This window comes from Spea bombifrons, chromosome 6 (assembly GCF_027358695.1).
Source record: "Spea bombifrons isolate aSpeBom1 chromosome 6, aSpeBom1.2.pri, whole genome shotgun sequence".
Lineage (NCBI taxonomy): Eukaryota > Metazoa > Chordata > Amphibia > Anura > Pelobatidae > Spea > Spea bombifrons.
This window is the reverse complement of record NC_071092.1, coordinates 41,518,183-41,540,341: the sequence shown is the minus strand read 5'-3', so window position 1 is coordinate 41,540,341 and position 22,159 is coordinate 41,518,183. Positions and strand designations below refer to the sequence as shown.

General features: G+C 40.3%; 2 protein-coding genes across 2 annotated transcripts; both read left to right on the top strand.

Annotated features, from left to right (window-relative positions):
- Window positions 1–2,232: 2,232 nt before the first annotated feature.
- On the top strand, window positions 2,233–10,904 carry LOC128500896 (cytochrome P450 4B1-like). Its single transcript, XM_053470267.1, has 12 exons — window positions 2,233–2,454; window positions 3,879–4,023; window positions 4,727–4,771; window positions 4,951–5,078; window positions 5,393–5,517; window positions 8,015–8,166; window positions 8,507–8,613; window positions 8,720–8,910; window positions 9,459–9,592; window positions 10,274–10,338; window positions 10,421–10,503; window positions 10,621–10,904. The coding sequence occupies exons 1-12, from the start codon at window positions 2,251–2,253 to the stop codon at window positions 10,787–10,789; spliced, it is 1,548 nt and encodes a 515-aa protein (XP_053326242.1). The 5' UTR covers window positions 2,233–2,250; the 3' UTR covers window positions 10,790–10,904.
- A 1,717-nt stretch (window positions 10,905–12,621) lies between these two features.
- LOC128500015 (cytochrome P450 4B1-like) lies at window positions 12,622–22,054 on the top strand. The gene is made up of 12 exons (XM_053469022.1): window positions 12,622–12,883; window positions 14,733–14,877; window positions 15,786–15,830; window positions 16,217–16,344; window positions 16,786–16,910; window positions 17,455–17,606; window positions 18,408–18,514; window positions 18,784–18,974; window positions 19,446–19,579; window positions 19,661–19,725; window positions 20,672–20,754; window positions 21,749–22,054. Exons 1-12 carry the CDS (start codon window positions 12,692–12,694, stop codon window positions 21,933–21,935), a joined length of 1,554 nt encoding a protein of 517 aa, XP_053324997.1. The 5' UTR covers window positions 12,622–12,691; the 3' UTR covers window positions 21,936–22,054.
- Window positions 22,055–22,159: the final 105 nt, after the last annotated feature.

The window sequence follows — 22,159 nt, the reverse complement described above, 5'->3', positions numbered from 1 at the left end:
GTAGCTTACAATCTATCCGCTGGTCTGCTTATTTTTCCTGATTTTAATACTGAGATCTTTATTATTATGGTATTAAACATAAAAAAAGGTTTTTCCCCCGAATGCTTAATTTCCATGTTTCTGTATATTTTAAGCTCCTCTAGAAAAATGTCCATTTTAAAAATGGCAATAAAATTAATTTATTTAGTTGGTGCTTTTTAAGAATAAAATACTATTATTAATATTATGACTATTAGCTGATTTTGGAGACAAAACATACTGCAAATGAATGTATATTTCCAAATAGTGTTTTTCAGCAGGGTTTTTTCATTAGCTATTAGCTTCTGCTATAATAATAGGCATCTGTAATAGAGACCAGTATCTGCTATCAATGTATCATCAAAATATATCAAAAGCCGTCCACATAAACAAATAGATCCATGCGCTAATAGAGCTAAAAGAATACAATTAAAACCAACAACCCCAGACGTAAGTTTTTTTTTTCATAGACCTCACCAGTCATCTATGGTTGGCATTCCTCTAGGCACAACGAAGCAAGGAGGTGCACGGCTGGACTCGCCTTTACGCTTGTGGTGAGCCTCAAGTGATCTCCAAAAGGTGAAATTAACTCACTAAGAATGGACAGCTGCTTAATAGAATGTCCTTTAGTGCATGTCCGCTCAGGACCATCTCAGATTTTAGCTCTCTTGTGTCATTACAAAGGAAAACTTTCCTTCAACATATCAGTCTGACCCCGCCACACGGGCCGGCCAGAAACAAAACGTGAGACAAATGTCCTCTGCATGAGGATCCCCAGATGTATGTTTCGGGGCTTCATGGTCCTCATCAGTCCCCGTTGGTATCCCACTTGACAGAGGAGAGCAAGAAGGTCCACGTCTGGACTCATGTCTGGTGCACCATAGGACAGGCTATTAAGCAGCTGTCAGTCTTCAGCTGAGTTGTTTTCACGCTTATTTTATGCATTTCATGGACCACTCTGGGCTCTTTTACAGTGTAAAGCTCTCCAAATGTGCTCCTCCCTGCTCACTTGTGCCTAGAGACCTATGCCACCGACGAGCATACCTGGGAACTTGTGGCCTCCGGCTACCTGGAGCCTACCCTTGCGGGACGTGGCCAGGACTGCCTACTGACGGCAGGAAACACCCCCATTTAAAGGGGAAATAGGCAGGTAGGGGCATGTCAGGACCCCGTGACTCGTAGAATTCAGGTGTTTTTGCCGAGGGCTCATCCGGGAGTTCCCAGGCCTGCTGATGAGGATTATGACGGCTGAGATATACGTCTGGGGTTGTTGGTTTCCTCATTTTCTTCTATAGCAGCAGTGAGTTAAACTTCGTGTGGCTTCTGAGCAGAGATCTGCCCTCAGCTGAGTTGTTCTCCATTACAATAATGTGAAAAAAAAAAAGCCAAAACATATTATTTTCTTTAAAATCGTTTGCTCAGTCACTGAATACCAGACCTGCAAAAAGGAGCAAACTAGGCTGATGGGCAATTGACCCCTGGGCTGCTCCAATGTTAACATTTTGGGGCCACTATCCAGAGCTTTTTTCGGGGGTTCTACTTGTAATTCCAAACATGTCCACCAGGCCACCAAATGCTTCAGACAGCGTTCACATCATTTTCTGCGCTCCTTCTTCTGTTTTGGACAGGACTGGCTAGTACATATCGAGCATGTTATCAGACACGGGTCTCTGGCTCCTTTATTACTGGGCCGATTGGCTGGATTTGGCTGGTAAAATTTCCTAAATAATAAAAAAAATGAATATATAAATAACAATTTAAATGTACTTTTACTTTTTTATTATGAATGCCTTTATTAATTTGAATGTTTTGGTTATTTTGAATTATTCTTGAATTCCACTACATTGTTTGCGGCCTTTCTGTAAAAAGCAAATATTAGTCGAGAGTTTAACTGTAAAAATTGTGTCAATTATTCTGAACTTAATTTCTTTTTCTACGGCCTTATATCGGAAAGATTGAAATGCTCCGTAGAAGACATCTCCGCTTTCACTTAAAACATTTTTATTTTTAATTATTGTCTCACAATTTTTTTTATTTTTAATTATTGCCTCACAATTTTTTTTATTTTTAATTATTGCCTCACAAACTGTTTAGTGACCCATTTTTTCCACATGGCGGAGTCACGTTGACGGGGCGGCTGGGAGCAGTCGTGGGTTTGCCATCAAGCACTAAACAGGTAGGAAATATAAACCCCAGTTGAATGATTAACAGAATAACAAACGGCGCAGGACCATGGCTTCCAGTCTGTGGACGATCCTGACTTCTCCTTGGTCTTCTGTGACTCTCTGTCAGGTTCTGCAGTTAGTGGGTCTTATCTGCTTAGTGCTGCTGCTGCGGAAAACCATTACGCTCTATAACCGGTGGAGGACTCTGGCGTCAGCTTTTCGCAGCTTTCCTGGGCCTCCTACCCACTGGCTGTACGGACATATCAATCAGGTGAGTACCTGAGTACCGTTACCTCCATGCGCGGCACCGTAAGTCCTTCCTTAACAGGCTTGCAACAATGTTCTGACGCTATTTTGGTGCAAAATTGGAACAATCGGCAAGAATATTACATTGGTTTAGAACCCTTTGTGCAAAAATCTTTTTTTTGTGTGAAAATAACAGAAACATTGAATCTGATGGATTCTTATTTTTTTTTAAAATTTGTTTTATATAGCGCCATCATATTCCGTAGCGCTGTGCAATGGGTAGACAGGACATAAGTAGTATATAACATAACAATTAGCCTTACAGAAACAACAGGTGAGGAGGACCTTGCTCAAAGAGCTTACAATCTATTTTAATCTTTCCTTGGTCTTGTTTTAGATTCAGGATCGCTTTATGCCTATCCCATGCATGTTTAAATTCCCTCGCCATATTAGCCTTTACCGCTTCTGCTGGGAGGCTGTTCCGTTTATCTACTGCCCTCTCAGTAAAATCCCACTTTCTAACATTTCTCCTGTGAAATAAACTTCCCTCCTGTACTTTGTTAAATCCCTTAAATTATGTAAGTGTTTCTATCATGCCTTCTGTTACTTGGGGGAAAAGAAAATCCAAGCAGCATTGGTAGAATTGCGTAAATTGTTATGATTAAATCGGGTGTATACCTGCGGCAATAAGACGTGCTTTTCTTGTATACGCGACTTGATTTTCCAGTATTGGGAGGAGTATGGATGCTGTCAAGAGCCTTTTCGTTAAGATTACAGGGAGTTACGGTGCTTTCTTAGCCATTATTATTATTATTTATTGTTTTATATAGTGCCATCAAATTCCCTAGCGCTGTACAATGGGTAGACAGGACACAACAAGTAGTATATAACATAACAATTTGACTTGGCAGTGATTCTTTCTTATGAAGTAATAAGAACACATAAAATGTCCTTAAACTTATCAGATGTGTTGTACTCCGTAAACCGGGGGGATTCAAGACGATCCCCAAACCTATCGTTACTGCGGGGGGGGGGGGGGCAGGAGATTATTCCAAACACCTGTTTAGTTTCTCCGGATTCCTGCGCAGATAACAAAGGTCAACCTCGACACCCATAAGTAATCTCGGGATCGGAAGGTCACCAGCCGCATAAGAGAAAAACTACGTTCCTCTAAGTAAAAAGTTTTAGAAGGTGGAAGTCTGTCTCATAAAAAAAAAAAATCCAAATTTAAAAAAATTACATTTGCTGCCTACTACCTCAGCCAAAACGTTAAGATGAAAATGAAATATCATTGGTAAATAAACAATTTATAACAGTTTGTATCAACAAGGAATATATATATATATATATATTATACACTTATTAGGAAAGTGTAAAAGTTAGCATTATTCACATTATTTGTCTGATTTTTTTTTTTGATTTTTTTTTTATTATTATTTGTTTTCTTAGTTTCACCGCGACGGCAAGGATCTGGACAAGGTAGCTGGTTGGATGGAAAAATATCCAAATGCGTTTCCGTTATGGGTTGGAAAGTTTTTTGGTTGTCTGGTTATTACGGACCCGGAGTATGCCAAGGCTGTGTTCGGGAGATCAGGTAGGAAAGGGTTAAAAAAAACCCCCCCATACATCCTGTATAAGGAAATGCATTCTGAAAAGAGCAGTTAATGGATGGTCACATGACCTAGTGAGGTCTATTGCTCTATTCACTAAACGGAGCGCTGTGGCTTTATCTTAACTATTTAAGGGCTGAGCTCGCCCTGCAGAATGGATAATTCAGTGGGTTGAAGGGACCTTGAAGAAAGCTCGGTATTTACCTATACATTATACAGGGCCAACTAAGGTCTTCCTGCAGCAGAAGCTCACTGGGCTGGTCAGGGAAGATGGGGGGGATCTCCACAACCCACCCATGGCTTTTACTGCTCACAGAAATGTGACATTGGGGAAGGTCAGCGGGACAGCAGAAAACAGGACAGTTGGGAGGTATGCTGGTGTGCATAGTAGGCTGTGAGGCACTTGGACAGAAATATAAAATAATATATGTATAGTAGAAGTGTTATTAAACACTCATCCACACACACCAGACAAGCCAGAAGCCTTGTTTTTCCCTCAGAAATCTCATGGTGCTGCCACCACCACAATGGATTCTGGGTAGGCGCATGCAAATAAGGTCAACAATGATATAGATATAGATATAGATATATGTATATGTGTTCCTCTAATACTCTCTGTGGCCTGGCGTTACCTGCTTCAATCCAGCCTCATACATTGACCAATTAATCCAACTTCTAATTTTGCAGATCCCAAAACATCAACTGTTTACAGCTTCCTGGTTCCGTGGATCGGTGCGTACTTCATATTTACTTACATACAACCCAGGCTTTAGATAGCAATGTGTACGCAGCACCCCATATCGTCTATACCACTTTTAGAAAGCATGGAAATGCAACCACTTGCTGCTCCCCAGCATCCTTACATCATATGACAGAATTATACAGATTTTTTCCCCCTCTCCATTATGCAGGGAAGGGGTTACTTGTACTATCTGGGGACACCTGGTTCCAGCATCGCCGGCTGCTCACGCCGGGCTTCCACTACGACGTGCTGAAGCCTTATGTTAAGCTGATCTCTGATTCTACAAAAGTCCTGCTGGTAAGTGGCCACAACCCTTAAAAAGAATGCCTGAGCCAATCGGCAACAATCAGCAACTTCAAACAGGAGAGATAAATTAATAAGGAAGATCCATATTAAAGGTCCACTGCATCTGTTTATTAAGTTCAATAAACTTTAGATTGTAAGATCAAAACATTTCTTACACTTTGTTCCCTTCATTTACTGATGAAATATTGTTTTTTTTTTTGTTTAGTGTGCTGCCTATCCCTTGAAATTATAAGCACAATTTAAAAAAATATAATAACGGATCTCATGCTCGTTTTTGATAAATTTCATGTAACAATGTGTCGTAGGATAAGTGGGATCATCTGTGCGATGGGGAGAAGTCCGTGGAGTTGTTCCACCATGTTAGTTTGATGGCCCTAGACAGCATCATGAAATGTGCCTTCAGCTACAACAGCAACTGCCAGACAGACAGGTGAGTCTCGCCTTATAACGTGACATCTGAAGACGCCAACGTATGATCGTGGCTTCAGCGCCCTAAAATCTGAGCTTGCCCAAGAACACTATTCATGGGCCAGTCGTACTGAATTTAGTTGATTACTCAAGAGAAGCTACAACGGAAATAATTGGGACAAACCTCTCCAAAAAACAACCTGCTACCTAGACGGATTCTTTTTATTTTATCGTTTTTAGTTTTTGCGTTGTTTGTTTTCAGTTCAGATGAACTTTGGAGGAATCCTTAAATTTGGAAACATTCAAAACTATTTTTTCAATGGGGGGGGGGATCTCTGCCACCTCCTTGGGTCACCTTTCAGCTACAGCAATAGCTTTGTTGGTCTTAGGAAGCAATCTAGAGCAATTCAGGACCACCAGGAACAGCGGTACAATGTCAATGGATAGACGCATCCACCAGCATGCTATGGGACTGAACTTCCCCAAAATCTGGACAACTTTGATGAATTGATCCCTCAGGAAGCTGATAGAGCCGCAGTAGTAGGGGACTGGGCAGGCACTGGCAGACAGATACACCCTGCCACATGGCATGGGATTGAAGGATGGTGGTGGAGCTGCAGCAGTGGGCAGCAGGGCCAGACTGGCGAGGAAGGGACGGACTTGGCAGTAATTTGTGACAATATTTTCTTATTAATTTGCTCTACAAAAACATGACCCTTGCACTGCCCATACCCAGGCGGTTCCCCATTTCTCAAACCCGAAATAAGAGACAGACACCAGCAGGATTGGATTTAGAAAAGGCCGAGACATTTATTTAACAAATGTCTCGACATAACTTTATTTAACATCTTATAAATTATTGTAAAAACACTTTAATAATAACTTCTGTATAAATACTATACAGTCTTCTGTACACCTGTGTACAAACAGCTGAGGGTTCCCAACCTAAACACAAAACAATGGCTTCACACTACCCCTTCCGCCGGATACCACAATCGCCCAAGCGACCGCGGGTCGGATAGGGGAGCTCCACCTTAACGCTTTGGTTAATCCTGTACAGGGAGGGCATTAACTCTAACCTCTAACCAAAACCATCAACTTGCCACTCCCATTATCATTCAAACTTCTCCAGGGAACTCCTCCGCCACAGCAAAGAAAACGGATCCTGCAAAAAGAAAGAGGGAAAGGGGGAAAGAAAAAACACACAAAGCCAACACAAAAACACAAAGCAAAAGACAAAAAGAGGGAGGGCGGGCGGGAAACTGCTCCTGTGGTGTTCAGTAATTGCCCCTTGCACGTGTGCTTAGAGGGGCTTTATAGCCCTGTCCCCTTCCCCCTACAGTCACGTTCCTTGTGACTTCCCCCTCGTTCCCTGTGCATTCTCACCTCGTGCTAACCCTTGCTGAGTTAACCCTTTCCTGCCCTAATACCATGTGCACCGTCCTGTAGTGCTGGCAGGGTCATGTTCCCCTTACGCCTATGACTCCAGGGTTTCTTGACCCTTGCACTGCCCATACCCAGGCGGTTCCCCATTTCTCAAACCCGAAATAAGAGACAGACACCAGCAGGATTGGATTTAGAAAAGGCCGAGACATTTATTTAACAAATGTCTCGACATAACTTTATTTAACATCTTATAAATTATTGTAAAAACACTTTAATAATAACTTCTGTATAAATACTATACAGTCTTCTGTACACCTGTGTACAAACAGCTGAGGGTTCCCAACCTAAACACAAAACAATGGCTTCACACTACCCCTTCCGCCGGATACCACAATCGCCCAAGCGACCGCGGGTCGGATAGGGGAGCTCCACCTTAACGCTTTGGTTAATCCTGTACAGGGAGGGCATTAACTCTAACCTCTAACCAAAACCATCAACTTGCCACTCCCATTATCATTCAAACTTCTCCAGGGAACTCCTCCGCCACAGCAAAGAAAACGGATCCTGCAAAAAGAAAGAGGGAAAGGGGGAAAGAAAAAACACACAAAGCCAACACAAAAACACAAAGCAAAAGACAAAAAGAGGGAGGGCGGGCGGGAAACTGCTCCTGTGGTGTTCAGTAATTGCCCCTTGCACGTGTGCTTAGAGGGGCTTTATAGCCCTGTCCCCTTCCCCCTACAGTCACGTTCCTTGTGACTTCCCCCTCGTTCCCTGTGCATTCTCACCTCGTGCTAACCCTTGCTGAGTTAACCCTTTCCTGCCCTAATACCATGTGCACCGTCCTGTAGTGCTGGCAGGGTCATGTTCCCCTTACGCCTATGACTCCAGGGTTTCTTGATTGCTGGTAGTATAACCATATTACTGAAATACGTTATCAATCAATTATTAAATTAATAAAAAAAAAAAAAGCTCCTACTGCAGTCCCAGCAGGACAATAAAATGAACTATTAGTAGTTGTACAGCTGCTACATCCCACCCCACCCCAGCATTTCTGCATTTAGTTGTATACTAGATATTTTCTTTATTGTGCATTGTGTTTTCAATTTGACGCGCGTTTAATTTCCGTCTTGCAGTGAGAACTCTTACATTCGGGCTGTGTACGAACTCTCCTATCTGATCCATCACCGAAGCCGTGTATTTCCATATCACAACGACCTACTTTATTATCTAAGCCCCCATGGATTTCGTTTCCGGAAAGCTTGCAAGATAGCACATCGGCACACGGGTGAGCGAGGCTCAGATCTGCTTGTTACAATGAAGTCGTTGATACGCGATCATTACCGTGCCTTCATTATTTGTATCAATCTTAGAATACAGAATGCTAATTATGTTTTTTGCTATGTGTGAAATCCAGCTGAGCTGAGTTGACCTTTAAGTTGACTAAACACTGGGCTTCTTATTGAACAGACCCAAAGGGATCATGGGTATCAGAGTTCAAAACTATTATGTCACAGTCTTAAAGGGGAATTGTCACCAACACACCTTCTAGCATAACTCAATTCTGTGGCTTGCGCTACAATTTTTATTTTTTTATTTTTTTTTTTTTTTAATAATTTGCAATCTAGAAAATGTTATCGAGCAAAGGAAAAAACTTTTGGAAAACGAGGAGGAACTGGAGAAAGTCAAGCAGAAGAGACATCTTGATTTCCTGGATATTCTTCTGTGTGCCAAGGTGAGACAAGACAATGGGACTTTAATGTGGCTATTGGGAAAATAAAAAAAATCTGCTATGTTGAAATAATATTTTAATAGACACCATGTTTTCTTTTTATTTAAAGGACCAAAATGGTCAGCGTCTGTCTGATGAGGAATTGCGGGCAGAGGTGGACACCTTCATGTTTGAGGGACATGACACAACAACCAGTGGGATATCCTGGATCCTCTACAGCATGGCCACAAACCCCAAGCACCAGCAGAAATGTCGGGAAGAGATTAGAGCGATGTTAGGAGGTAGAGATACCATGGAATGGTGAGTAAACAAATTATAGCACTGGCAGGGGTCACACACAAATACAACATATACACTGCTATGCTTACACACACACTTGCACTTAAACACTCATGCTAAGACACACTCTATCTCACACCACTTAGACATACATGCTCACACACACTTACACAAACACTTACACATTCCTGCTTGTACATACAAATGTTTTCACATAGACATTCATGCTCACATACACTTATACATAGACATTCATGCTCACATACACTTATACATACACATTTATGCTTGCATACATACAAACATTCCTGTTGCTTAACTCTTCAATATCCATGGAAACAGCAGACAAATTATCTAAAGATATGTTTTCTGGAGAGTCCACCCCTCTCCCTACAGTCCTTAGACATAGGTGTAACTAAAGACGGGTACCTTTAGGAAGACATGTTGCCTTGTATATTTAGAAAATATAATGGCAGCGAGGATACATATGTCACTTTATATACTCTTCATAACCCGCATTGTATTTAACACATTTTTACTGAACCTTTTATTAATTGTTTAATGTCTAGGGAGGACCTGAGTAAGATGCCTTATACTACCATGTGCATCAAGGAAAGCCTCCGACTTTACCCTCCAGTGCCAATTGTATCCCGGGAACTTGCGAAGCCAATCACATTTTATGATGGACGGTCATTACCTGCAGGTGGGTGCGCAAGCTGGGCGACATTATTAATTGTGTAATTAAACAGGTTCTTATAGGGCATTCAACTTATTACTGGAGTAACTTACAGTTTTATTGTGACCTCTGTACTGACCTTAGATATATAAAATATACAATCTATAACATGTGTAAATGTTGTATTGGGAATAAGAGGTTTATGTCTGCTGTCAAACTTTATAGTTAGAAGAGGGCAGTTAATTATTTATTGGTAGCTCAGCGGCTGGTTATACTTCCAGTTACGGTAAAGAAGGTTTGGGAGATGATGGGTCAGTTCACTTCAGAATGAAGCTGTTAAAAGATAACAAGACTGTAAATAAACAGAGGAAAAAGGTTTGACATAAAAAAAAAACATGTTTTTTCTGGCATACGGCTTAAGGGTCACATGAACAAAACGTATTAATGAAAACACTTAATTTTTAAATTGACAAACACTTTTTTTTGGTTGATTCTGAATAGGATTAAAACATGACTTGAAAACCATTATTTCAGTTATAAGTGGGCACGGCTTAATGTTTATATATGGTTGTATTTCAGTATTAATATCAAGGGGACCTGGACACAATGTTCTAGTTAGTGGCTTAATGTTATTATGTAATTAATGTGTATACGCCGTCTCGCTAATGCAGAAGTTTACCAAAATGGCTTTTCTCTGTTCTTTTTCAGGCATCGTTGTTAGTTTACATATGTACTGTATTCAGCGGAACCCTAGCATATGGAAGGATCCCGAGGTACTCTATACATTCATTTCTATTCACTTATAGAGATGTTAATTATATGTATTCCCCAGTGTAAAATGTTCACTTTTTACAGGTATTTGACCCACTCCGATTCTCCCCAGAAAATTCTTCCAACAGGCATTCATATGCCTTTGTGCCATTTGCAGCAGGACCGAGGTAATGTGTAACCCTATGATGAGGACGGGGACTAGTTCTGCTTTTATATATAATATGTATATTTTTTTATTTTATTTTTTTATAAAAATGTGACGCTATTTTTACCAATTCCCTTAGAAACTGCATCGGGCAGAACTTTGCGATGAATGAAATGAAGGTGGCTGTAGCTCTGACGCTGAACCGATTTGAGCTGTCACCGGACCTCTCTCAGCCGCCTAAGAAAATTCCGCAGCTTATCTTGCGTTCCAAAAATGGTGTCCATTTGTTCCTGAAGAAAACTAGTTAAAATGATGACCCAACCGCTAACTTTAGCAAAGTATTGTAGATTCACACCTGATATACCTCCTTTTTTAAATGAAATTCTACTGTAATTACTATCCATAAAGAATTGTAGACTGTAAGCTATTACGTTTTGACACATTCCAGTATGACAACTGGTTATTAAAGAGAAATTTAATATCACAGACATCCTCGCCAAATACCGCTTAATATGCAGTCGTAAAAGTGTTAGTTGATCAATAAATTAACAAAACACGTACCTTATGGAGAAGCTGCAACTCTAAAGCTGCAGCAGAATGCCTTTTCCGTGGTCCAACGTGTCACGCCTTGAAGCTCCTGGTCAGTGGTATGAATGAGCCACGTTCCCCCGAGTGAGCGAAGGAGCTTACTGGTAGTAAGTAGTCATTTGATTTAGTGGGGAGGGGGAAGATATCTGACTATATTCTCCCTGGAACTTTGTGCTTTGGATCCCTGAAATGTTGGGGGATATGTGCTTTGTAACCAAACGTCTAAGCGTAATGCCGCTGCAGCCCCTCTAATACTTAAGCTGCTATCTACTAAAAACATCATCATGGAAGTTACGGTAACAGAAGTAGGCTTTCCTGGTCGCTACACCAATTGGGCTACAACTACCATCAAACTCAACCTTAGCATGATCATAGATATAGTCCACCACAGCTATAGTTGATGGGTCACCACATCATGGGACGAACGTAATGGGAGCTGGGTCCCCATGAGCTAAGCAGAAGGTAAAGCATGAAAACCACTGAAACAGCCCTCTACATCATACTTGTGATTATGGAGAACCTCTCTCACACTCAAAAACAGGCCTCTTCCTTCTGCTCACCTCATAAGAGAGGGTTCAATAACCTCTGCTTATCTACAGGAGGAAGGAGAGGTCTGTGAGGTGCCCGTAGAGACCTCCGCATTACATCTTCCAGGCACTACGCATGACTTCTGTCTTCTCTACCTTCTCTGCTCTACTGCCTACCTGGTGGAGCTAGAGGTAATGGGCCCAGTGGTTTCAGTTTACATGCGCCTCCATACTGACTGCTGATTGGCCTATTAGAGAGAGAAACTTCATCTCCGTCAGCTTTTATGTTAATCTGGCCCTGTCCATGGTACATGTGTGTCTGTCTGGAGGTAAAGGTAATGGGCACCATGTCTCCAAACGAGCCCAGCACCCAGGAAATCTATATGTTATTGATCTGGGTCCAAATCAGTTACACACAAGTGTTCTGTATGCAGGACGATATAATAAATGCATCCTTAAACACTTAACCTGTATTCAAGCAGGATTTTAACACCAGCTAAGAATTTGTGGATCAGCGGGAACTGGGTACTCAGGCTACCCTTCGACCTCTTCCTTGGGGGAGTGCAAGGAGCATGGCCAAAAGCCCACATGGGGGGGCAAGCCATGCGAGGGTTGGGGATCACACCTATAGGGCAGGGCTAGTCCCATATAGTTGGCATTAGAATAGGGGAGGGAGTCAGCAGGTCTAGGGTACACTGTAGTGTATAAGTCACTAGTGCAAGATAGGTTTTCTATAAGCAATCAAAAGTGCCACTGTATGTATATATATATATTGTATATATATATATACATATACAGTATATATATATACTGTATATATATAGTATTTATTTAGTATTTATATAAATATATTTTCATGGCTGCATAGTCTCAGCAATTAGCTAGATTATCCATGCCCTAATTCTCCTCTGTCTCCTTTCTCTCCCTTTCCCAGCCTCTGATCTCATGCGTTGGACGTTGTCCTCCTAGGCTGTCTCTTCCGGGCAGGTGCCTCTCCTTGTCATAAACAAATATATTTTATCTGTATGCATTCTATGGCTCGGCTCAGACGATCCGGCCACCAGTTGAGGGCAGGAGCAGTCTGTGTTTGTTCATATGGCGGGGTCTCTTCTGGTGGCCCTGCTTTCTCTGAATATATCTCAGCTCTGTCAATGGACCGGTTGGCTCGTCTTCTTGTTGCTGGTTTACAAAGCGTCCAAGCTTTACCTGAAGCACAGGCAGCTGGTCTCAGCCTTCGGTCCTTTCCAAGGACCTAAGACCCACTGGCTCTATGGAAATGCCCATGAGGTAAGGCACGTAAGGCTCATCATCATAATATCTAAACTCATACAAGTAACAAAAACAGAATATTGCTGTAAAGTTCCCCGAAAAGCAGTTGGGACCAATGGGAGCTTAAAAGCTTACGTCATTCTACAACTTGAGGAATGGACTTTAGTTAAATATAAGGTCTTTGGACCATATATATATATGTATCTGCGTAGAGTCTATACATTTATTCTGAGATGCCCCTGGAACATAGAAAAGTGGTAAATCAGATATCACTTCAGATAAAATTCCATTATCAGTCAGTTTACATGCGAAGCGGGCAGCTAATGGTATAATTATCTTTATTATCAGATATATCGTTAAATACAGAAGGAAACAAATAACTTTCTGTTAATGAAAAAGGATTGTTAGTGAACTCATAAATTTGCCTCTTTGTTCTGGTTTACTCTACATGCTTACTTTATATAGATTGTATTTTTTCTGGTTATGCTAATATATTGTCTTTATTTTACATATAATAATATGTGTGAGCGTTTTTCCCAATCTAAATAGTTCTATAATATATTTTATTTGACCAACCATCATATATTTGGCATCTACGTTCACAGGGAATAACAACAATAATAATAATGGCACCTATAGGTGTTTTTTTAAAAAAAATAAAAAACATGAAGGTGTCTTTTAAACCTATACATCTGAAAACGTATGAAAACACTGGAAAAGCTGGCGGCATCCCTTCTGAGGATCCAAGGCAGCCCGCTACATTGAGATTATTCCAGGGATAGCCATTCATAGTAGTGAAAAAATGATATTAGATGATAATACATCATATGACAGCATAAAGAAGATTTGTCCTTGCCTTCCGCTGCATCCAGTGTTCTACCACTAATACTTTGTGTTATCTAATCAATTTATTGCGCTTCTAGATCTGGAGGATATTGTTATGTGGGCTAAGTTATCAGATACGGTCTACTTATTTATTGCATTTGAAGTTTGGTCTGAACTTTTTTTCTGATAATCTCTGGATACAGTTCTTTGCTGATGAACACATGACAATATGACAATTGTGTTAATGCACATGTGTAATGACAAGGTCATGTTGCAATAGCACGCAATCTATGCCCACGCCTTCCACCTGAAGAAGCTGAGCGTCCGATTGTAGACCAGCTAGAAAGACCAGAACTTAAACAAATATCTATTATCATGAAAAGGACTTCATGTTCACAAATCACCATTTCCACATTCCTCTAAAATGCAGGTTCTGGGGCAGCAACCTCCAAGGTTATTCTCACTGTGACATTTTCCAAGTGTTTGATTGGCTCGCTAGATAAAGCCACCAAAATGCACTTTTCATTCAGTAACATCTAAACATGTTTACACGTATGACTTATTTCTATCACATATTAGTATTTATGATACATTAATTACATGTAATATTTCATTGATATCTTTAGAAAATAATATCATTAGTTTGTTACTCACAAAGAAAGAATATTTGAAGAATGTTTGTTTTAAGAGACAATTGACATGCGGCTTCCGTTGTTACAATGCATTTGCCCCGTCCTTATGATATACCGGTATTGTTGCATTTTAGTAATAGCATTTACTTGGATTGAGAGGTTTCATAAATGACCCCCTCCCCCACTATATCGGTGTAAGAGACCACATTCCAGGCCTGTAGGACTTTGTCATCTTTCTCCGTCCACTTTTCCAAACATCTAAACCATTTCTAAAGACACTTTGTATTCCCATGTCCAAACATCCTTAGGTGCAGTTTTTGACCACCAATGACTGGCATATCAAACTATATGTCCAACTACACATAATGTGTTTGAGCACCAGATGAAGTGTGCTGTGTCTTTTTGTACAGTTCCACGGGGATGGGAAGGACTTAGACATTTTATCCGGTTATGCTGAGCGATACCCATATGCCTACCCGCTGTGGCTGGGAAATTTCTTCGCTTCACTCACAATCTGCCACCCTGATTACGCAAAAGCCATTCTGTCAAGACAGGGTAAGAATATCGTCAGCTACAGTGTTTTTGGAGTAGATATTAGACATGTGCAAATGGCCCAAAAACAACCCGTGAACATTTGTTGGTTCGTTTTTGGCCCATTTGTTTTTGGGCAACAAATTCAGTTCTTTGGGGAGGACATTTTTAATTCAGGAATGAAATTCCTTGCCCCAAGCCCACATTCACTCTCATTCACTCTCTCACACTCTCATTCTTGTTCACTCTCTCTAAATATTTCCCTACCTTCTCTGCCGATCACTTTCGCATCTTCCTGTTCTTTAGCTTCTCTCCTTTATTGTTTTATCTTCTATCTTCCTGGCAAGAACTTCCGCCCAATTGGCGGTGCTTCTGGTTATACCCTCTCCGCGATCCTCCAATCGGGGGAGAGAACGTCATCAAAATGAAGGTCAACTTCCGCCCAAATCGTGCACTTCCCCGATGACCTCACCCCAGATTTGGTTTTGTCTGCTGTGTGGTTTTGTCCACTGAACTAATCTTTGTGGCTTTGTACAAATGGCCAAATTTGCCAAAATTCTGTAAATTTGCAATTTGTACAAATCTGAATGCTCACGTCTAGTAGTTATCACATGTTTACTGCTGATTGTGAGGCTCAGATTTGTGTTATTTAGAATAAATCTGCTTGTCTATCACACCTGGTTGGCGCACAGATACTTGCCAGGCCGGTTTTTAGAGATACTGCAGGTAACCCTTCCATTTAGAAGTACCGACCCTGAGACGGTCCTAGTCCTTTAAGGCCATCCCAATATATTTGTGACGTTAGTTTATTAATTTAATCTTCACTACCTGTTATCGGAAGGTAAAATATGAGAACAGGATATAGAATCATTTCACTAAGCCTTGGCATGATGTCACACTATCCTCATATTTACGATGTTGTGTCCTTACAGATCCAAAGGATAATTTTGGCTACTATTTTATTACACCATGGATTGGTACGTAACACCATATATCAATTACACCAAGCTCCTAGTAATCTAGAAAGTTGTCTTAAAATTGCTTTTTTTTAAAAAAATCTTTCTATATTTTTAGTTAGTTCTGCTAAACGTGCTTAATATTCTGCTACGGCTAGGAATCAGAAGGTAGACGATATACTTTTTAATGTTTTATTTTCTAGGTGTACCTAAAAATAAAATAGGTATTACACTTTATTTACTATTAGGCTATTATTACCTAATTTAATATTAAGTCATATTACACTATTTTTTTCTTTTACCCAAAAGTCGTTTGAATATTAAGATTTGCGATACATTTTAGTGATTGTACGATAAGGTAGAACCTAGAGGCATTTTACTGAGTCTATGTTCTGTATATTATTTAGGGAAAGGACTGTTGGTCCTGTCGGGACAGAAGTGGTTCCAGCACCGGCGGCTGCTGACTCCGGGGTTTCACTATGATGTGCTGAAGCCGTATGTCGGGCTGATGTCTGACTGCACCAGGGTCATGCTGGTAACAAGAAAATAATATGGAGAACTGTCACACAGTGTGATCTGTAGTTATTAGCAGTTAGAGATGCGTACATGACTCGCCAGCAGTCATATGCCACTCGCCAGCAGTCATATGCCACTCGCCAGCAGTCATATGCCACTCGCCAGCAGTCATATGCCACTCGCCAGCAGTCATATGCCACTCGCCAGCAGTCATATGCCACTCGCCAGCATGCACATGCTCTGACATCAGGTCGCATGAGAATCTTAGCAGTCAATGGCAATTTTTTTCTGCAAATTAGCGAGTCAGCGCCCAAGGTGAATTTTGAGAACTTTAACTCAACTAACAATTCAGTATTTAGTGAATCAGTCCCTAAATGCTGATCTTAATTAATCTGCAAGTCGCAATCAGTCTATTTTTGATGAGCTATTATCTTCTCTACCTGGTTTCTCGTTGTTTTAGGATAAATGGGACAGATTGGTTTCAGATCAGAAGCCAGTAGAGCTTTTCCACCATGTCAGCCTGATGACTCTGGACACCATCATGAAATGTGCCTTCAGTTATCAGAGCAACTGCCAGCATAACAGGTTTGTCAGCCTCCTATATAATAATGTATTTCATTTGCCAATCCGACAAACCAACGTCATGTTTCTATTGAAAGCACGTCTATATTAAAAGTTAAACGAAAGTATGATTGTAATCCATCAAGCAGTAGATCTTAGTCAATTAATGCTCAACTTGGGCAATTTTCGTGAAAAATATTAAATCTGAAGCAATCATCTTACATTATTATTCCTCTGATATTCCTACGGATCGGTACAACATGACATTATCATCACGTTATCCTAAAGCTGCCACAACAAGAGGACATAGTCTTAAATTAGACGGGCAAAGGTTTTAAAAGTAATATCAGGAAATATTACTTTACTTAGTGGATGCGTGAAATAGCCTTACAGCAGAGGTGGTAGAAGTTGGTACAGTCAAGGGCTTAAGGCTAAGGAAATGATTGCGAAATTGGGCAGACTAGATGGGCTGAATGGTTCTTATCTGCCGACACGTTCAATGCTTCTGTATTCAAACTGACTTATGAATAATTATTAAATGCTTTCCTTTATCTGCTCTTTTTTGCAGTGAAAATGCCTATATAAAAGCCGTTTATGACCTCAGCTACTTGGCGGATTATCGGTTCTGTTGCTTGCCGTATCACAATGATCTCATTTTCTACCTAAGTCCTCATGGATTTCGCTTTCGGAGAGCACTGAAAGTAGCTCATGAACACACGGGTAACGTTGCTAATCACGTGTTCCCTTGTGCTTCCTCCCCATTTGTTAATAGGGACACCATGTGTGTATTTATAACACGTGTCGAAACTGAAGAAGGTGCCCAAATAGGATATTTGTTGCTTAAATGAACAGTTATGTGGCCAATAATCTAACAAGAGCAACTTGGCCTCCTCACCATAACAAGTAATGGAATATCCCTGATTATTGCTCCATTCTGTAATTGTGATAAAAAAAAACCCGCTGATAAAATGTAGCACCAGAATATTTCCAAAAAGTGGCTGGAATACAATATGTCAGGAACTTCACAATGTCTTTCACTTCATGGCCCTAATCAGAAAATTTAAAAGAAGACATACTGAAAATATCAGAAAAATAGTCTTTACCCCAAATATCTTAAAATAAGAAATCAGTAGAGTAGCAGGTAATTGCAATTTGTGTTTCATTTAATACCATAATACCCTTACTGGGAAAAATATAATTTTTCATTAACTGCAGTCACCAAAAAGCACATATTTCACTCAAAGGAATATAATATTTTTCGAGTACATAGAAATGGGGTGCCCAAAATAAAAGAGATATTATAGGGTTAAAATGTGTTTATTTTATGTTTTAAAAAAAAAAACATATATATATAATACATTAGTATTTATTGTAAATTTATTGTAAATCATTTAATATATTTTATTGATTTGATGATTCATTGATTGGTTGATTTCGAAGGGATAGAAAACACAATAATAAAGTGTATGAATGAACCAGATATTTAGTGCTGTTTATTTATATTACCGTAATTCCTACCAGATAAAGTCATTAAAGAAAGAAAAGAATCTCTTAAACAGGACACCGAGCTCGAGAAAATCCTCCAGAAGAGACACTTGGATTTTCTGGATATCCTGCTGTGTGCTAAGGTGAGGAGTTCTCACAACCTTCATTCTCATAATCATGGTGCATACTCATGATTTATAGTTGGTTTAATGATTTTATTTTATATATTATTTCTACGCTGTAGGGAAAAGCTTGGGAAATTTCTACATTTTTAATGGTTGTGAGCACAAATATGTAGGAGCGCTGCCTTTCAACGTGAGGCTTGTGAGTTATGAGACTTCATAAACTCATTCATTAACACAAACAGAATAAAAGGAGAGCCACAAAATTCTCTGTACTATCTATTCAATAGGATGAAAATGGTCAGGGTCTGTCGGATGAGGACCTGCGAGCAGAGGTGGACACCTTCATGTTTGAGGGACACGATACTACGGCCAGCGGGATCTCCTGGATCCTATACTGTTTGGCCAAATACCCAGAGCACCAGCAGAGATGCAGAGAGGAGATCAGAGAAGTCCTGGGGTTCAGAGACATTTTGGAATGGTGAGAACCTACATGTTTGTATCTCATTGCTTTTGTTACATTATCACCGTTCTAGTTCAAGATGAAACGACATCATTGGAGAAAAGGGGTCATACCAAAAGGGAACTTTTCACGACCCGGATACAGACCAAACGTCTCTCTTTAGCGGGGACAATCCCGGCTTGGGGCCCACATCTCTTTGTTCTTCTTTATTCCCTCATACTTTTCTTGGAGCTTGAATGTTTGCATCAATAATGTGTATGTAAACAGCAGAAAATGTTTAGAATTTAAAGATTCATTATTTTACCCATAGATGCCTTATTCAGGAATGGTAATAGCTATTGCATGAAAATGGCTAGTAAAGCCGTGCCTCCTAGCCACACTTCTAACAACACCCCCCAAAAACAATAGCATATCTCTGTAGCCATTTGAACTGTAGGGAGGTATTCATTCATACACATTTATCATATCCTTTTATTCTCCCTATACAAGGGACGATCTGGGGAAAATGCCCTACACCTCTATGTGCATTAAGGAGAGCTTGCGGCTCTATCCGCCAGTTCCAGGGGTGGCTCGTGAGCTCAGCCAACCAATCACATTCTGCGACGGGCGAACTCTCCCAAAAGGTATTTGAAATTAGACCATTAGTTGAAGTAGACTTGACATCAGAGCAAATGTGTGCTTAATAAAGTCTTTACCTCTCGCAGGCGCTGACGTACTTCTGAGTATATATTGCATGAATAGATGTTCCAGCATATGGGAGGCTCCAGAGGTAAGATGTTTCTTTGGCGTTTATTCACTAAAGAGAGAGAGCATGATGTCATGGTTTCAACTCATTGACTTCATTATGCATTATGAAGAGCCAATGAAAGTAATTTATCCTTGCAGGAAGCGCTTGGTTGGCCCCGTATAATGTATAGTTAAATCAGCGAGATGTCTTCAGTCTTCTCACACATTGAATTATACATAACATACACCATCTCGGCCCTTCTTGCAGAAGTTGCTTGCCAGTGTTGGCCCTTCATAATGAATACAGCCACAACTCTCTTGCAAACTCTCCCTTTAGTGAATAAATTGCTTTTTCTTTTCTTCTGGGCACCAGCAGTAACAAAAAAATGGTGGCAAATGAAGGTTTTTGGAAATGTGCATATCTTGTCTTATAAATTGAATTGTATATGCTCTTGTTACAAAAACTATTCTTTAAACAAATAAAAAAACCCACAATATTGGTTTATAACAAACTATATATATTTATGTCCTATGTTAATTTTGACTGTAAGCTGCACAGGCCAGGGACCTTTTGTATTCATAACAATTGGATCCCAATCATAGTGCCTGTATGCCTGCTGCACCTGAACTGCCTCTTTAATACACTGTAAAGAACATCTCTTAGTGCTAATTACCGTATTTACCCGAATATAGGCCGCACCCCCCCACACTTTAAGTCTTTAAAGTGGAGGCGCGGCCTATATTCGGGGTTTAGCGCAGGAATGTGCAATTCGTATTTGCATGCATCGGGCGATACAAACTGTGCATTCCTGCGCCAAACCCTGAATATAGGCCACACCTCCACTTTAAAGACTTAAAGTGTGTGGGGGGAAGTGCGGCCTATATTCGAGTACATACGGTACATACACACACACACACACACACACACACACACACACACACACTATACTAATGTTGAACAAACAACTTATCTTTTGCTTTTTTTATAGGTTTTTGATCCTTTGAGATTTTCTCCAGAAAATTCATCTAAAAGACATTCACATGCCTTTCTGCCCTTTTCAGCTGGATCACGGTAATAATGGTCTATCTATCTGTCTGTCTATCTATCTATCTATCTATCTATCTATCTATCTATCTATCTATCTATCTATCTATCTATTTATCTATCTATCTAATCTATCTATCTATCTAATCTATCTATCTATCTATTAACTATCTATTATCTGTCTATATATTATCTATCTATCTATCTATCTATTATCTGTCTATCTATTATCTGTCTATCTATCTATCTATCTATCTATCTATCTATCTATCTATTTATTATCTGTCTATCTAGTATCTACCTATCTACCTACCTACCTACCTATCTATCTATCTATCTATCTATCTATCTATCTATCTATCTATCTATCTACCTATCTATCTATCGTCAATGTAACTTGGAAATTCTCAGGTTGGCTCACCTGAAGTTCCCCTCCTGCTGCGTATGGAAGCGGGAAGGGGCAGAGGCGGGTTAAGGGGGTAGCGGCTGCTGTGCATTGGGACCCTACTAGCCCCCACTACATCATAGAAAGCCAAGAGGGAGTTTGCAGGAGCATTTGGAAATGAGAACTCCCTGATATCACTGTGCATCATGAAGGCAAAACCTCTGCTAAACGAACAGCTGAGTTGGGCATGTCATAGCTTGAAGAGATTAAGAAATGTCCCACATTGAGTAGACATTAGGCAGGGCCAATTCAGGACTCCAAACAAGGTGGAGAGTTGGCAGTGGCCATTGTCCTCACTTGTAAAATAAATCGCTCTCCTGGAGCTCTGGTCATCAGCTTTGATGTGGGGCAAACTTGGACTATTCCCAGATATGATGGCCAACCGGTCATTAAAGGCCTGGTGCGTGCCGGTAATAAGTATGAAATGAGCAGTGTGCTAGACTCAAACGGACAAAGCGGTTTCCGGCTGGTAATTGGAACTATAAGAACACACAAAAAATACAATTCTATCTGCTCTGCCCTATTTCAGTTATAATAAGAAGGGTTAATAAATTCATTTTTTTTTTGTCTTTACAGGAACTGTATTGGCCAGAATTTTGCCATGAACGAGATGAAAGTGGCCGTAGCGTTGACCTTGCAGAGATACGAGCTGAGTCCAGACCCTGACAATGAACCCCTATTGCGTCCTCAGCTAGTGTTACGCTCCGTCAACGGAATTCACCTCAATTTAAGGAGAGTAGAAAGAATGGGCAGACAAGAGTGAGAAGGACATGAGCATAAGTCTTCTACGAATATTCGGCCTGAAATTCTAATGAATGATTGTATCAACAAGTTTTAAAGGTGCTAAAAAAATACAAATTAAACTTTCTGTGCCATGTAAAACTATGTTTTTTGTATTTTTGTTTGTTTTGTTTGATTTCTCAAGTCATTTGGTCCTTACGTGATGACACGCTTTTACCTTGGGGTCACGTAACATCACGTTACGCG

Coding starts and splice junctions, on each gene's coding strand:
- LOC128500896 (XM_053470267.1), top strand. CDS start 2,251: ATGGCTTCCAGTCTGTGGACGATCCTGACTTCTCCTTGGTCTTCTGTG. Junction 2,455..3,878: donor TGTACGGACATATCAATCAG/GTGAGTACCTGA, acceptor TTGTTTTCTTAG/TTTCACCGCGACGGCAAGGA. Junction 4,772..4,950: donor CTTCCTGGTTCCGTGGATCG/GTGCGTACTTCA, acceptor TCCATTATGCAG/GGAAGGGGTTACTTGTACTA.
- LOC128500015 (XM_053469022.1), top strand. CDS start 12,692: ATGGCGGGGTCTCTTCTGGTGGCCCTGCTTTCTCTGAATATATCTCAG. Junction 18,975..19,445: donor TTCAGAGACATTTTGGAATG/GTGAGAACCTAC, acceptor TCCCTATACAAG/GGACGATCTGGGGAAAATGC. Junction 19,580..19,660: donor CGGGCGAACTCTCCCAAAAG/GTATTTGAAATT, acceptor TACCTCTCGCAG/GCGCTGACGTACTTCTGAGT.